Source organism: Rousettus aegyptiacus, unplaced genomic scaffold, assembly GCF_014176215.1.
Source record: "Rousettus aegyptiacus isolate mRouAeg1 unplaced genomic scaffold, mRouAeg1.p scaffold_m13_p_8, whole genome shotgun sequence".
Classification (NCBI taxonomy): Eukaryota; Metazoa; Chordata; class Mammalia; order Chiroptera; family Pteropodidae; genus Rousettus; species Rousettus aegyptiacus.
Window position 1 is genome coordinate 71,058,195 of NW_023416311.1, and position 17,456 is coordinate 71,075,650.

At 32.9% G+C, this 17,456-nt stretch overlaps 1 protein-coding gene across 4 annotated transcripts in view; it reads right to left on the reverse strand.

The window, feature by feature from the left end:
- TNPO1 (transportin 1) overlaps positions 1 to 17,456 on the reverse strand; it is an 84,991-nt gene that overhangs the window by 10,742 nt on the left and 56,793 nt on the right. For all 4 annotated transcript variants that reach the window (XM_016122093.2, XM_016122096.2, XM_016122095.2 and 1 more), the window contains exons 10-22: positions 16,084 to 16,144; positions 15,391 to 15,559; positions 12,744 to 12,896; positions 11,770 to 11,995; positions 9,258 to 9,429; positions 7,978 to 8,064; positions 6,403 to 6,510; positions 6,113 to 6,271; positions 5,945 to 6,032; positions 4,511 to 4,609; positions 4,234 to 4,329; positions 1,335 to 1,410; positions 369 to 468 (exon numbers count right to left, since the gene is read on the reverse strand). In XM_016122093.2, coding sequence (XP_015977579.2) covers positions 369 to 468; positions 1,335 to 1,410; positions 4,234 to 4,329; positions 4,511 to 4,609; positions 5,945 to 6,032; positions 6,113 to 6,271; positions 6,403 to 6,510; positions 7,978 to 8,064; positions 9,258 to 9,429; positions 11,770 to 11,995; positions 12,744 to 12,896; positions 15,391 to 15,559; positions 16,084 to 16,144 — 1,594 coding nt within the window. The remainder of the gene's footprint in view (positions 1 to 368; positions 469 to 1,334; positions 1,411 to 4,233; positions 4,330 to 4,510; positions 4,610 to 5,944; positions 6,033 to 6,112; positions 6,272 to 6,402; positions 6,511 to 7,977; positions 8,065 to 9,257; positions 9,430 to 11,769; positions 11,996 to 12,743; positions 12,897 to 15,390; positions 15,560 to 16,083; positions 16,145 to 17,456) is intronic.

Below are 17,456 nucleotides of genomic sequence, written 5' to 3' on the forward strand. Positions count from 1 at the left end.
TATTTGGTCACTCTCTTAAGTGTACATATCCTCAAACTCAACAAATTGTTATTTAGGGGTGGGAGATACATACAAAGTAAATAAATGAGATCTAAATGTGAATAAAAGAAACTTTGGCGTAATTCAATATAAGAATATAATTTTATCCTTCTAATGTGCTGTTGCTATATTTCATGATAAAAAAAAGTAGAAAATAAAAATCAGGCAATAATGTTTCAGGATATTAAAAAATACATATTTTAAATATATAATTTGTTAGAGTATCTTTGAAAAATATGTAATATATGTAATATTTTTATAATTAAAATTTTGAAATATTTCCCCTTTTAAAGTTTTATTATAAAAACAAATCTCTGTAAGCATCTTACTTGGATTACTCCACTGGGATTCACACTGATCATGGTACAAATCCCACGAAATGCTGAATCCTTTTCCTCATTGTCCCTTATGTTTCTCAGAGAGGTGCACCTATTAAATTATAGAATTGAGTTTAGCATTTAAGTAAAAGGCAGGTTCAATTACAATACTAATGAACAGTATTTAATGGAATAAGCACCACAGTATATTTATAGTCAAAGACTTTTCATTAAGTTTCTCACACTTCCTGTATGTAGGCCCATCTAATCTCAATATAATGAAAGCCCTGAAATTCACATTTTCTTATTGATAGATTGCATCCATGAAACGGACAATTGATTTGAATCTCCCGTTTAAACTATTAATGAGCTTGAGCCAAGAGTAAATTACTTATTTTAAAAACTGCATTTTGACTTGTATTCCATTAAACACTACTAAAAATGACTTGAATTGAAAGATTATCAATTGAAAGAAGCAGAACATAGGATATACTGCCACAATATAAACTATTATTATAGAACTTATGGTGTAGATGTTTAACTTTTACATTAACAAGCAAATAAGATTTTTATACATAACAAATTTAAACATGTATTTCTTATGCAATCCAAGTTTCCAAATTAATTCTAAAAAAGAAACAATGCAAAAACCTAAATTTATAGAATTTGCATGCATCTTTAATTTACTGGTGGATATTTAAATGCTTTTTTATGTATAATCAAGCTTTTTAACACAGCAAGCATGTGACAATCTTATCCCATGCATCAATTAGTCGTTAGCCACAACATAAAATAAATATACATGACGATGCTACTGAAAACCTCACAAACCTGATAGGACAAGATTAGTCACATGGTTGGCAATGATTAAGGATTGTGATTTTGTAACCAACTGAAAATATATCTAAAAGTGAGATAGAAAGAGAAAGAAAGAGTGAAGAAAAATGAATTAAAAAAAAAAGATTGAATAATACACACCAGGGTCTTATAAACTGCTGTAGCATGGGGGCCACCTCTTGAGGACAAACGTAACCAAGACGACCAATTGTTATTGCTAAGGTAACGCAATCACGGTTATACACCACCAAACGCCAACCAAGACATGAGCAAATGAGGGGGAAGGAGAAAAAATAAAGAAAAAACAACAAATAACTCAGAAACAGAAACCAACAGAATTTGTGTATGATAATAAACATAAGATTTCACCAGTGCTGTTTATTACCACCCCCTAAAATAAGGGGCAGCAACATATATGGCATACTCTTAAAAAAGGAAAAACAAAAAGAATTGAAAAAACTTTAGATTGAGAGAACACCAAAAACCATGATGAATTGCTTTTCTCGCTCAATGAAGTATCAATATACCATTTTCAGTTAATAAAAAGATGAGCGATTAAAAGTGGATGATTTAGAAGTTTTTCATTCAAAGACAGTCGAAATTTCAGAGTAATGAAATCTATGTTTTTTTCCCCAAGAAATATTAGTAAATGTGAATGATTACATTTCTGAATAATCTACTCAAGCACACTTCTAAGAAGTTAAAACAGTTAAAATTTCTCATTTCTCCACAACCTTTTTATAAGTGATTGTTATTCAATGAAAATTATCTAGGAATTGAATCCAAATTTTGGTAAAGTTTTTTGGTTTGTCAGTATTTCCAAATCAAACCAGTGGACCAGTTGTTGCCTGCTATCAAAATCAACTGTTAAAAACTTCGGGAGTTACGGTACACACTGAATGGATTGGAAAATTGCTGTGCTATGTCAAATCTCATTCCAAAAACCTTTTAATAGTGATTACAACTCATTAGTAATAGTCTACTAATTTCATACCATATTTGACAAAAAGGAAATTTAGACAGTCCACTGTAATGACATATGATATGTGGACCAAATAAACAAATATTTGGTTTTTGCTATAAAAGGCATAGCACAAAGATAGATAATACATTATACCGATTACAAGCTAATATTTTATTTAAAATGGGAATTAAACACATTCATCATCAAAGTTCAGGAAGTCCTTAAACTTACAAAGAGCTAAAACAAGTGCAACTCAAAACTGCATTCTGCAATTCAAAGGTACATACATATAAATACATTTATACACAACGGGAAAAAAAATACAAACAGAAAACAAACCATGAAGTGCTTTAATGTAATGGTGTTCTCTCAAAAACTTACAGGTTAACCTTTCATAAAAAAAGGGTGGGGTTGGGGGGGTAAAGAAAAATGTTTAAGGATTACTTGAAGCAAACTACACAGATAATACTAAAATCCAGCAGATTCATATGAAGCAAGAGAAAGAAAACCTATGCTCAAAAGACACAAACTATGCAACATTCTCATTAAACAGGCAAGTATGAACAATCCAATGAAACATGCGATAAAGCAGATGATGGTCCATTGAAAAAGTTCAGTGTAGGATATACTCATTTGAAAAAAAGCAAATAACTGCACACGCTAACGAATTGGCTTTATGAAATATTAAGATAATAGTAATTAAGTTGCTAAAATCTATAGAAATTAGCCATTGACAATGACTTTACTTATTAATTACTTCTCCCGCCCCTTTTGGGTTTTAACAAATAAGGAAAACTTTTCTGTAGCCACTTGTAGTAAGAGTAATCTAGTGAATACCAAGTGTGTTTCTCAAACACATCAATTCAATACATCAATTTGAAGGGTCTTATCAAAAACCTTTTGATTTACTTAGGGTAGAATCATACTTAGAAGATAATCTTATAGATAAAGCCAATTAGAACAAATTCACCAGCTGATATCCCACAAGAAACTTTAAAATACATTACACTCAACATTTATTTGCAATTATGCATTCACATTTAAAAATAAATAGGAAGTTTCTTTAGGTTCAATAGTAATTTTATAATAACAAGTGTTCTAAATCTGAATGTCATGTATAGGTACTGCATTCTAAAGAGATAAAAACCTGACAAGATTTCATAACGATCCTATACACAGATTTTTATACTTTTAAGCAAGAAAACCTAATTTACTTTACGATATAAACAGTACCCATACAGCCAAACAGCCAATAACTGTTTCACAATTAAAAGATTTCCTTCCATACCAATAAACATCAATTTTAATCACATTAGGCTACAAGAAACTTTCTAACTAAAAAATACAAAATTAAAATGCCTTTGAAATAAATTTTCATATTTAGAAAAACCTTAATCTTTGTCCAATTTAGTAAGACTCTCATTGACTATGAATATAATTATCTTAGTATATAAAGAAATGTGCATGACTGAAGAGAAAATTTACAACTTTTATCATTATTAGCAAAAACTGAAAGAGGGTAGAAAGAAATCACCCTGAAATGTGTTCTATAGTATGGAAGGTACTCTTTAAACATGCTCTCTATAAATGCAAAAGAGAAACAAGCCTCCTGAATAAAAATCCCACAAGGTACTGAGTACTGCTTAAATCCCCAATTTGCAGGAAAATATACAATGAAATAGAAAATACGTATGTGTCATTGTAAACAAATTAGCCACTACACTGCAATCTATCCTTGGCCACATTTTTACAGATTAAAAAAAAAATCATTATTTCCCAGCTCTCAATTACTCTCTGAATTGATGTAAAATTTATAGTGTTCAATAATTATTTTAGCTGGGGTTCATTTTGGGGAGTACTGAATGAAACACTACAATAGGGAAGAAGTGTTTTTTGAAAGCTTCTGAAAACTAGTTATGAAATACAGCTAAAACAGTACATTTCATTGCTCAGAATCCAAAACAGCTGTTAATAAACTGGGTTTCTAAAGCTAGCTTTGGTTTCTCTACGCATCTTAACTTAAAATTAAAAGGCATGTAATTGTCTCTTCACCAAAACAGTTCAGTCATATGGTACCTGTATTCTCTAACAACGTCTTTGGTGTGTTGGGTCTGTTAATGATTTCTACAAGCTGGTGCAACACCATAGGAATATAAGGCTGCATCTCTATACCTAGATCATTTCCAAGAGAAAAAAACAAAAGAAAAATTTGAAATGTTAAAATATGTTTTGCTCTTTTTATTAACTGTGACATAAACTATAAATAATAAAGCTCATTTATTAAAAAAAAAAGGCAATTACAAAAATATTAAGGTATCTAAAACTATACTTTTAAAGAAGAAAAAAATCTTACCCATTTGAATGGAGATTTCTCCAATTGCCCATGTGGCATTATTGCAGACTGAAATGAACTCTGGATTTAAGTTGGTTCCCAATATTGGCATGAAATCAGCTACAAAAAAAAATGTTTTAAAAAACTATGTCGTAAACTTATCAAAGGCAGTGAACTATACTTTAAAGAAAACCTACTAGATGGAAACTGAAATATAATCAAGAAATAGCAGTATTTTAAAGGTGCTGGTAATATTTATCTTAAGTAACTGACGAGACAATTTCTGAACTCTCATAAAAGCAGACCAGGAAAAATAAGTTTTGGTATATTTCAGGTATTATTAAAAAAAGAGTTGGTCAGATAATCCTCTCATCAGACTGAGAAAAATCAAATTAAAATAGAAAATCAAATTACAATAGAACTTTCTTCAAAGCTAGTTTTTCACACACACAAAATATTGTTTTAAACCAATGACTTTGGCTTTTAAAATAACTTTTACCATAGTGCTCAGATTGTGGTCTCTCAATGTAATTCTCCATTTAAATGAATGAGGGCTCTCAGATAAAAGGAAAAGAAATTACCAAACTAACATGAATGGACTCAGGAACCAACTTAAGCTCCCACTGCCTGCAAGTAGGACAAGAGCACATCTTAAAAGTTCTCATCATAAGAAAAAATCTTTGTAAATATGTGAGATGATGGATGTTATCTAAACTTTGGTAATTATTTCACAATATATACACAAGGTATACAACATATCATCATGTTGCATACCTTTAACTTATAGAATGTTATGTCAATTACATCTCAATAAAACTGGAAAAGAAAATCGCAAAGTGCATCTTTATCAAATGAAAATACCTTTTAGGTCAATGTTCTAAACAAAGGTTTATTAAATCATGTAGTATAAATAACTATCATCCAAAATGATAGGACATAGAAATGAACAAAAAAATCACCAAAACCCCATTTAATCCATGGGTTTGATAGCAATTTAAGTTACATTATTCGAGGAATCCCTTATTATCTTGCTATGATATTACAACAGAAACAAATCATTATACTTTTAAAGTAAATTATTTGAAAAGTCTCCTATGATAAGTATGCTGGTAAAGCGTCAGAAACCCTGATTATTTCTGGGTACTTCTACTGCTTAAAAAAAGAGGCTATTCAAAAAGTTCCCAAGGCTTTGAAGGCAGGCATGTCCTTTATTCTAAATTAATACTTTTCCAACTTTTCTCCAGCCATGAGTGATTAACAAGCTGCTGAAGTGATAGTTCGAGGCACAATGAACAGGAGTTGTTCCCATCCTGCCTACTGCAGAGCAGCTTTAACCCATCAAATATACATTTACAAATGTTGGAATGCCATGAAATCACATTATTTTAATACTTAAAATAGCTGATATGAAAATAATGTTAAAAATCACATCACAGCAGTAGAAAATATCCATACCTATACAAGGCTTAACATGCTGAAAGCAAGCTTTTGTCAGGTCACCTAACAAGGCGAAGGAACTCTGTCGAACTTCTGGCATTTTATCCTACAAGAAATAAGAAGAAATTAATCCCCCTGTGACACAGAGAATCAGGTTTCAATTCATTTTAATTTAACAAGTCTTACCTGCATGCACTGATACATTAGTGTTAGAATGTTACTTCGGGCTACCAGTTGTTCAATGTTGCCTCCAAGTCCTTCTGCCAGGCCACTGAGCAAATCAAGCGCCACTATCATAAAATCTTTATCTGGAGCCTCATATTGATCTGGTTGAGCATTGTTCAGCTGAAATTAAACATAATTTTTCAAAAACTCACTGTGAATTAATTACTGGAAAGTTTGTATACATTATGCCAATCCTTAGAAAAATGTTTATGATGCTAAGAAGGAAGAGAGATAAAAATTTTAAAAAATACCATGGCTTGTGCAAGAGTCTTCTGTACTAGGTTTACACAACGCTGATACACAGGTTCACAGTATGGAAGGAAGCCAGACTGTAGAGCTGTGGCAACTGAAGATAGGCACTAGGAAGAATAAAGTACGCGTGTAAAATTTCTGAGTATACTTAATATTATGCTAAATGCTCGAAAAGAGTATTCATTAACATCCTGGTCATATATGTGCCTGCTCTACTAGTCTACCGTAGTAAGTTTATCTTTTAAACCTCTCCTTTGGATGCCAGTCATCACTATAAGTTTGCCAGCTGTTCAGGGGAGGTTTTCTCACACACACACACACACACACAAAATATAAAAACTTTCTATAACAAATGTTATCCTTCAAGAACAGATTTAGTATTATACAGTCCTAATATTTATTCTTCCATTCTGGTCAACATGGCTGGCCTTTAATGGGCACATTCTGAGCCTCTGTTTGAAATAAACATATTTAGCCATAATAGTTCTTGTTTTATTGGGTCGAGAATTAGCCAGTGCTCTTGATAATAGAAATATTTACTTCTCTGGCTTGGAACGACCCATAGCAAAAGAGTTAACACCTGAGATGACAGGGGTGAACAAGAATGACAATGACTGAAATGGCTCTACCAATATCAGTTCATTTAGGTTTAAGTTACCACATTGGATAGTGTTCAGTTATTTATCATATAAAATGTCTTTGGTTAAAAAAACATATTTAGTATAAATGGAAAAAAACTTCAAACTAGATGGAAAAGGTATAAAATGAAGTCTCTCCTTATTAGTAACAAGTCCCAATACTATTTCACATTATACATATTTGTCTACATATAATAGATAATATTTAAAAATTTAAACTATAGTTGACCCTTAACTATGCAGGGGTTAGGGAAACTGCTCCCTCCACATGCAGTCGAAAATCTACAGAATAACTTTACTCTCCCCGAAAACTTAAGTTGACCCTTGGTCTCTGAGAGATTGGTTCTAGGACACCCTCACAGATACCAAAATCCTAGGATGTTCATGTCCCCAACATAAAATGGGGTAGATCAATGATTTTAGTCAGCCCTCCACTTCCATGGACTTCCAAATGTATACTGAAAGCAGTACAGGTATTTATTGAAAAAAATTTGCATATTAAGTGAACCCATACAGTTCTAACCTGTGCTGTTTAAGGGTCATGTGTATTAGTGATGGTAGAGCTATATATCGATATTAAGCAATGTGGTTAAATAGAGGTAAATGTACATATGCTGCTATAGAAAGATCTCTTAAGGTAATTATCAATTAAGAAGAGGTTAGAAAACATGTATAATATAATCCTTAACAGTCTACTTTTAAGAAAAAAAGTCTAACAGTTTCACTATGCTTTTCCTACTTAATAGCATTTATTATTATAGATGTATCATAATTAAAGTAATGAGAAGTAACATATTTATTCAGCATTTTAACATAAATGATTCAGAATATAGATGTATTAACACTTTTATTTAACTTACATATCCTCATTTTAGATTTGGACATGTATTCCTGATGAAACACACTGCTAGATTAAATGTTACCAGCTTGGCATACCTCAAGTAAAGGGAAGAGATCTTTATCTTCATCCTTTAACATGTTCCATTTCTGGATCAGTGGAGGCATTAGCATCTGAATATATTCCTATTTACAATGATGAAAAACACAAAAAGCTCTACTATCATATGTAAACAGTCCATTTTGAGTCTATGAAAATAAAGTCCATTTAGAGTAATTGTGTAAAATCATTACAGAATACACTTTAGACTCTTTCTTTGCACATTTAAATTTTATTTTTGCCTATCTTTTAATTTACATGATCTTGATTTATTTTTAAATCACCTTACATCCTTTATGAAACAAAATGTATATGAATATACCATTACATAAAAATTACTTGATCACAACCTGTAATGGTATGTATAAATTTTATTCTCTAGTGGCTGAACTTTTTTAGTCCTGGGGCCTGTGACACGTAACATGGCTCTTGCTGTATAGTGCATTATAAATGACAGGTAAACTTCTTACAGAGGCATTTGTAGAAAAAGATTCATAGTCATTTAAATGCCCTTGTTTAAACCAAAGAATCCGTAAAACTGAGCAAATCAACATAGTAATCATGTAAACAAGGGGCAGATTCTAAAGGGTCTGGTCTAAGACATTCAGAAAAACACTCCCAGCCCCACCAAAAAACCAACCAACATCAAAGCAAACCCACAAACCAAGTGTCCCATATCAAGTTTTAAGTATAACTTAAAACACAGACAATTTAAGATTTTTCATGTAGCAATCATAAACAAAATCTACTATTCACAGCAGAGAATTTTGAACTATATTAAAGTTCTAATATTACAAATCCAATTCCATCCTCTTCTACTCTGAGCACTACTAGAGACAGTTTGGCTCCCTAGCCATCATTCTGTACCATACTTAGCATTTTTCACCTATTACTGATTTCTAATTTTCTCTAGTGTATTCTCCATACCTGTAAGGTCTTGTGAGAAAACAGATGTCTAGGTGTGGTACTCTAAAGTTACTGTGTTTACTAAATAGTAGGTACAAAAATACTTGGAATTAAGGAAGAGTTGAAATTCAGAGTATAAAACCTTTATCTCTTTTCCTCTAGTCACTCTACAAAGTGTAAGCTACTGCTATAATTTCTACAGTAAGCACAATATTTATTTTTAAATACTATTTAAAAGGTGAATACACTTGCTGCCTTTTTAAGATCTACATTTATAAAGTAGTAAACATTAAATGTTCACATTTCCCCAAAATATGTTAATCTACTGATTGTATCTATGCCACATATTTTTTTCATAATCATAGACACTTACTGGTTTATTTAAATGATGTCCTACTGAATCTGCTAACGTTCCTATGGCATCATAAAGAATGAGCAGGTTCTTATGCTGATATTTACTAAATGCGAAGACCAAGGTATCAAGTATATAAGCAAGGTAAGGAACAAGTTCTGTACAAGCCTCCTCTTCAAGGGTAGCAAAGGCACTGTAATTAAAAATGAGAGAATACTGTTGTTGTAGTAAAGGAATATTTTATAATAGAGATAGAAAACTCAGTCTACAGTCTATAGATTATCTATTTACATTTTAAATGTCTACCTCCTTACTGTACTACATTAGATGCATATTTTTATTTCTTTCCCATTTCTTATCACCTCTTTCAAAAAGACTGTTACCTATGGGCATTTATTTAACTGCAATGGTAAACTCTAAAACTAAAAATTGGTGGTTCTTGGGGTGGCTCCATAGAGTAGTGGTTAGCATGTCTGCTTTACACGCAGAAGGTCCTGGGTTTGGGCCCCAGGTGGAGCCACGGACCATACCCCAGGTGTGCTAGGCCCAGGGTGCACGCCGTGACTGTGTGGGAGGAGACGCCCCATCTTCAAAGATCCAGTTCTTAAGGGAAAACAGCAACATCCATAGGTCAGGGGTGGAAGGTGGGGGAATTAAAGAGGGGGAAAAACTGTTGGTTCTTATATTTATTCATTCAACAAATTTACTTGGTATTTACTGTTTAGTCACTGAGTGCTGGACCATAGCAATGAAAAAAATAATGTCCCAATTCACTTACATTCTAGGGATTGTTCCAGATCAATATAATTAAAACTGTTAAACTCTAAGTTACACTTTACCCTTCAGATATACACAAAGGGTCACACACAAAAATGTTTAATTCTTAGTGACATGTATGTATAAGAACAGAGCAGCATCATTACCTCTCAAATGTTTCTCTTAATGGAAGGGGGAAATGAGGTGCATAGGTCAAAGGGCACAAATTTTTAGCTATAAGAATTCTTAGGACCTAATGCACAGCATGGCAACTGCAATTAAAAATATATTGTACATTTGAAAGTTCCCGAGAGCTTAAGCATTGTCATTATGAAAAGTCACCTATGTTACTATGTGAGGTGAATGTGTTATCTTGATTTGGTAATTGTTCTACAATGTGTATGTCAAATCATCATGTTGTACTCTTTAACCCATTTCCCATTTGCCCTGAGCATACTAACCAGCAGCAGTTGAGGCTGCAGCATTTACCCTGAGATAACTTGCCGATTATAGTCCAAACCTTACTCTCAAAAGTATGCCATGAAATATTTCTCCTTTATTATTATTTTTGCATCACTCTAGTATATCAATAGTTGTTGGGAACAAATAACATCTTTCTATTTATAACATTCTGTTTTTAGTAATGGTGTTTCCATTTATAAAATATAGTAATTATCACTGAAAATTTATTTTATGAGTCTAATTTATATATACAGTTCTGTTACATTGGGATTAGAGACAAGTTCTGTCTAGAAATAATTCCAAGAACAGTTTTTAGGTTTTATTTTCACATTGAAAATCAGTAAGATTTGCTTTAGCCTCAAAGAGTTTTTATGTAAAATTAACATTGGCAGTGAGCTGCACTTTTTTTCCTAAATGGGAAATGAGTTAAATATATACAATTATATCTGTCAATTATTCCTCATTAAAGTTAAAAAAAATGTTTCTCTAAGCCCCACACTCTACATCAGAGCACAAAATATACTTTTTATTACAAATCTGCCTTTTCTATTGGGACAATTATACAAGGAAAGGAAAAAAACTCCAGGATCGCAGTTCCAGGACATCAATTTAAACCTGAATTTGTTCTGACACTAAGGTATATCTAGCTCTTCATTTCTAAAATTAGGATTTGTATTATCTTGTTCTACTGAGTCAGGAATGTTCCTAAAAATCATAGGCTTAAGCCACTTGTTAATGAAAGCCCTGTTCACTAGCAGTGTGAACTCTTCACCTATTTGCTTCACAACGCTTGCTGTAAATTATATAGTTGTTTAGTATTCCCTACCAGTCTATAAGTTTTCAAGATGACAAGAACTCAAGCCCAGCATTTAGTACATGCCTAATAATGAGCAGAGCTAAAACAAACAAACAAACAAAAAAACCCCGTGCCGAATGAATAAATTACAGGAAACCAAGCAAAAATGCGGTACTTCCTGTGGAGTTATGGTAGTTTACTTGAAGACTAATGATGTGAATCTGCTCTAACCTTGTTATTACTTTAAGGGTGTCATCACCACTCTAGACACCTGAGGAAATTGGGGTGAAAGATAATTCTATCGCTATCATAGCCACTGAGAAAAAAAGTTCAAGAGACAGCAAAGACTGATGTCTAGTTAAGAGTGTCAGTTTTACATTTGGATTTATAAAATCTTCAGGTGAAAGCTACAGATAACGAAAACTTCATTAATGGTTTAATACCAACATTACAACATTAAAAGGTTGAAGTACCCACTCCTTTTCCCACAATGAACATTTTGTTATGAATTTGTCTCACCTGCAGGCAGCTTCTTGTACTCTCTTGTTGCTATCCAGAACACGCTTTAGTAATTCTGTCATTAATGGCTTCAGGTACGTGTCCGGGGGCTGGCTGACTACCCAGTGTGCATAGCGGCTAAGAGTCCAGCACGTTATGGAACGCACAAGAGCCTTTTTATCAGAGAGGCACTGAATAAGGTGAGGAATGAGCTCAGGCAGGTATGGAATCATACCTTGCATGCAACCTAGGAAAAAAAAGGAACAGAAATCTTTCAGAAAGTGCAAAAATATAGTTAAAACAAATTATTTCAGCTGACTATTAAACTGATGCAATCATGAAAAATATTCAGATTATTTCCATTGCAATGAATATACTATAATCCTTTCCAAAATTATATATATTAAAAAAAACTGAAACGAGACCTAACTGCTCCTGAGTAACTTCCATACATTAGCATTAGAAAAGCTCATTTTACTTCCGCTACCCAAATGACGACTTTCAGAAACACCTGTAAGAAACTTCTATTTCTTGTAGAGAGACATTTACAACTAGGACAGAATAATAACTTGTTATAGGATGATGATGCTCAACTTATATTTCTTATATTTACCTATGGAATAAAGATTTTTTTTTTTAAGCAACGGGGATGCTTCTGACATCAGAGTCCTTGTCCTCTCATTCTATTCCTTTTATTATAACAGAAGCATTTACGAAATATCTGGCTGGGATGGAAAGTAAGTCTATGGCTGTTTAATTAATAAGTGAGTATTATACTGTCATGAAACACTTATCCTAAGATGGCTTTTGGACTCATATATCCTTTTTCAGGTTAATGTGGATCACAGTCTTATCTACCCCATATCAGCAACATGATAGCAAATTATGTCAATTCAAGTGTGAATAGTCTTAGCTTATGAATAACAAACAATTCCTTAAAGTAGCCTAGCTGCATTATTATTAAGGACTTCACAGTTCAAATCGGAATTACTTACCTTCAGCAATTGCTCCTAAAACCAAGATGCCCGATTCTTTAACAACCCATTCATGATGAAAAAGTAATTCTTTCAAAAGGGGCAAAATATGTGGCAAAAGCTCATCGCGATACACATTTGCAAGAACATCCAGGGCAGCAGCAGAACATTTTCCTAAGGAAATATTTAATTAAAAAAATATTACACTAATCTCTATTATCTTATACATATACGGAGTATTTGTTTTAAGTATAACTTCATTTATATCTCTATAGACTTTCAAAGAATTCAATTCAATAGGCAGTCTGTCACATGAAAAAAATTCTATTAACAAGAGTACTTTTTAATGACCAAGAATTAGCAAACTAATTATAAACTGGAACAAAAGTCATAGTACATTCATTAAACACAAAATATGCTAAAAAACATTCTTTACAGACTAAGAAACTATGGGAGTATATATCAATACAGAATTCATTTAATATAGTAATTTAGAAAAGAACAAAAGAACAAAAATATAATTAAGCATCCAAAATTTTCCCACTGTGAACTAGGCATAATAAACGGTTAACCATAAACTATTAGACAATGGTAAAATCCCTTTTTAAAAAAGCTGTTACATTGGCCAGAAGTAACACCTTACTCATCAATAAGGGTCTTAGCTATACTAAATGGTAGAATCCATATAAATGAGTATTATACTGTCATGAAACATAATTTGTATGTAATGAATAAAATCTGTATCTACTGATATAGATGAGTTATATGATATATGAAGAAGAACCAGTAGAGTACATATAATCTGATTTCACTTTTGGGAAGTCAGCCTCCATTCCAAAAAAGGCATACAAGTATTTTTCTGTATGAGCACAGAAAAACTTCTGGAAGGGTAGGATGTCAAAAGGATGTGCCCACCCTCAATCACCGTACATTATTACTGCCCTAAATATGAAAGTAGGAATCCAATGGGAGGTTAATTTGTGATAGTAATGACGACTGTGGATTCTCTTGTGTCAGACCTGGGTACTAATACTAATGTGCTATCACTACTAGCTATATTAACCTCAGGCAAGTTTCTCTTTTTGCAGTTTCCTTACCTACATACAGCTGTTGGAAAAATTAAATGTAATATGGATGCAAAGTCTTTGGCTTAGTTCCAGGTGCATTAGGTACTCTAAGTCAGGGGTCCCCCAACCCCTAGGCTGCGGACTGGTACTGGTCCGTGGCCTGTTAGGAACCGGGCCACATAGCAGGAGGTGAGTGGTAGGCAAGCAAGCAGAGCTTCATCTGTATTTGCAGCCACTCTGCAGCGCTACCATTACCGCCTCAGCTCCCTCAGGTCATGAGGCATTAGATTCTCATAGGAGCATGGTCGGTCACTGGTGCCCCCCAAAATTGGGGACTGTAGCTCTAAGTAACTGTTACAGAAAGCTAAATGGGCAACAGAGCAATTCCAGTTTGATGACTGATATCCTTAACCACTTCAGTTACTAAAAATCCTAACTCTGAATTATAGCAGAAGTTTTCAACTGGGGGTGATTTTGTTTCCCAGAAGACATTTGGCAATGTTTGGAGACATTGTTGGTTGTCACAACTGTGTGTATGCTGGCATCTTTCTGATAGCAATCAGGGATGCTGCTCAACATCCTACAATGTAGAGGACTGCCCTCACGATGAACTATTTGACCCAAAATATCAATAGTGCTGAGGTTGAGAAACCCTGACTAAAAGAATGGAGCTTGAAGAACAAGGAAGCAAACAAGCAAAACATGTATCTAGGTTCCTCCCCAGAGAATGTGGCCAAGAATGCAAGCTCAACAGGTGATACGGATTTGCAGCTAAGGTTGAAAATAACAGAGACTGAAAAAAGATATTTTGTTTAAGTTTGAACATAACAAAGTAATTTATATTATATTAGAATTATCCATAATAATCAGTTAATTCTCATGCAAATTATCACACACAAAAAAATGTTTACATTAGGAAAACAGAAAAGGCTTGTGGTCAGTGTTCCTATTTTATAGTATCGAACAAAATATATAGCCTTTTAAGGAATGACAGTTTAGAAATAAAGTCTTTTAAAGGAACATAATGAATACTAAATACAAAAACAGGGCCATCAAAAAAACCCACAATAAGATACCACTTCGCATCCACTAAAATAGCTGTCATAAAAAACAGACAACTGTAGGCAAGCATGCAGAGAAAAAGGATCTTAAGACACTGTTGATGGGAAAGTAGATGGTGAAGCCACTTTGGAAAACTGCCTCAAAAAGTTCAACAGAGAGTTACCGTAAGACCCAGTAGTCCCACATATATAACCAAAAGAATTAAAAACATGTCTACACATAAACTTTACAGAAAAGCTCACAAAAGAGAAAAACAACAAAAGAGAAAAACAACAAAATATCCATCAATTGGTAATAAACTGGTAGCTGCTCAGGACTGGGGGACTGGGAGAAAATGGGAGAATGATTACTAATGGGTAAGGAGTTTCTTGTGGTGATGAAATGTTCCAGAATTTACTGTAGTGATGGTTGCACAACTCTGAATATATTAAAAACCACTGAACTGTACCCATTAATGGGTGAATTGTATGGTATGTGAATTACTCCTCAATAAAGCTGTTACCAAAGCAGGTAACTATGCTTTTCTCTCCTTGACTTACTTAGATTCCAGTCAGAAATTGTATCATCATCATCAATTTCATCGTCATCATCATCATCTTCTTCAATTCCATCTTCATCATGCTGCTGAGCCACTGTCCTTGATCGATGAAAACGTGGCCTTATGTCCTGTTCACTATCAGGAATCGTTTCGTCTTCTTCAACATCACCCTGTTTTTTTTTTAAAGGGAAAATTTTGGTGATATTCATTACAAGTTAATAATATGTATATGAGTAAAAGAATCAGAATATCCAGAGATAGGGTCTTGCATAGGATTGTGAAATATATGTCTTCATTAGTTCTTTGTGAAGAGAAGAGACCATTCCGTAACACCTGTTAGGTTATCAGGTATTTACACAATCGTATTATATTGTCCCCCATCAGCTGGTATAATCTCTATTACCTGAATATCACATTCAGATCACATTTAAGGTATTTTAAAATAAATGCAAATGGAATTGATAGAAAATTAATGCTAACTCTGCTAGTGTCACCATCTAGTTCCAATTAAGCTAGAATCTATTACCACCCAAATTCATTATGTTTGTTTCTACCTTTGAACTCTGTAGCATATTATATCTAACAGGAAACCTATTTACATTCAGCTTATTCTAAATAAATGTTCTATTAGTCAAATTCAAAGATTTACTAAGGCAATAAAAATAACTCTCCCTTCACCAGAAAATTTCCTTACCTTAAGTAAGATAATATCTATATCTGAGTACTTCATGCCATTCACTAACACAGGAATCAACCTACAAAGAAACAAAGTCATGAAACAAGTATCTAAAGAACAACAGAATTATTAAGAAATCTTAACAACTTTTTGTATACCAACACTAATGAGACAACCACTCCTACCCCTAATATTGTCTTATGCTTTCTGCCCTTCTCAAATGAGTATTCTTAATACATATCTCAGGTCTTTTACATACTTATGCATGAGACCCTCTTAGTAAAGATAAGAGGGCCTGTCTACAGAAATAAAATTAAAAAATAGCATTTCTCCCTTAATAATTTATCCAAATATACCAACAAACACCCATTTTTTAAAGACTGATGTTTTCTGCTATAACAAAAACACTGGAAAAAATCTAAATCTGCACCATTTAGGACTTGGTTAAAATACATTTCAAATACATATGTTAAAAACAAACAAAAACTTCAGGTGAAAACACATATGACACATGTCTATCTGAGTTAAAAACAACAGATTTCCCATGAATTACTTGTAAATGCAGGCTATCTTAGGAAGGATATACAAAAAATGATATCTTTGGAGAGTGGAGTGAGTAGGTGAAAAGAAGACAAAATTCATCTTTTACTTTATTTTTAAATGGTGTGACATTGTTACAATAAGCCTACATTCAGTATTTGTATTCCTTTTGATAAAAGAGATGAGAATTCAAAATATAAAAATATAATAAGTCTAAAGGAAATGACCCAAAAGAAATAATGCAAAAAGGAAAAAAAGAGCTTTATGGATAATTATTACAGCTTTAGATAAATTAAAAAATTTAAGTTTCTTAAGTTAAAAACAATTAAAATTTCACTAACAAAACAGTTAAATAAATCAGGATTATCATATCCAATCTGAAGTCTTATGCAGTCACTAAAACAGAACCATAATGTCTGTAAACATGGAATTCCAAGTATACTGGAATATTTATGTTACCTAGTTTAAAAAATATTTATCAAAACATTTAAGGTCAAAACACTAACTTCAGGTCCTCTTGGAGCTATGATAGTTTTGAGCTTTGACAAGTTTCTTAAGCTTAAGCTTGGATGATTTGTTTTCTCACTGGTTCATCACATATATTTAAAAGAGCCAACTGAGGATAAAAGGCATAAAAATACTTTGGAACTATTTAACAACATTTTACAATAAACCCATAGTTCTCTGCTTCCAAATTCTACCTTCATTGGCTTGGGAAAAGTATGAATAGACAAAGAAATTCATACAAGTGCCAGCTGTGGGCTTATAAGTACTTTCCTTATAACCTAATGAGAAAAGTATTAGGAACCCCATTTTATAGAGGAGTAAACTAAGGCTCAGAGAGGTTATAT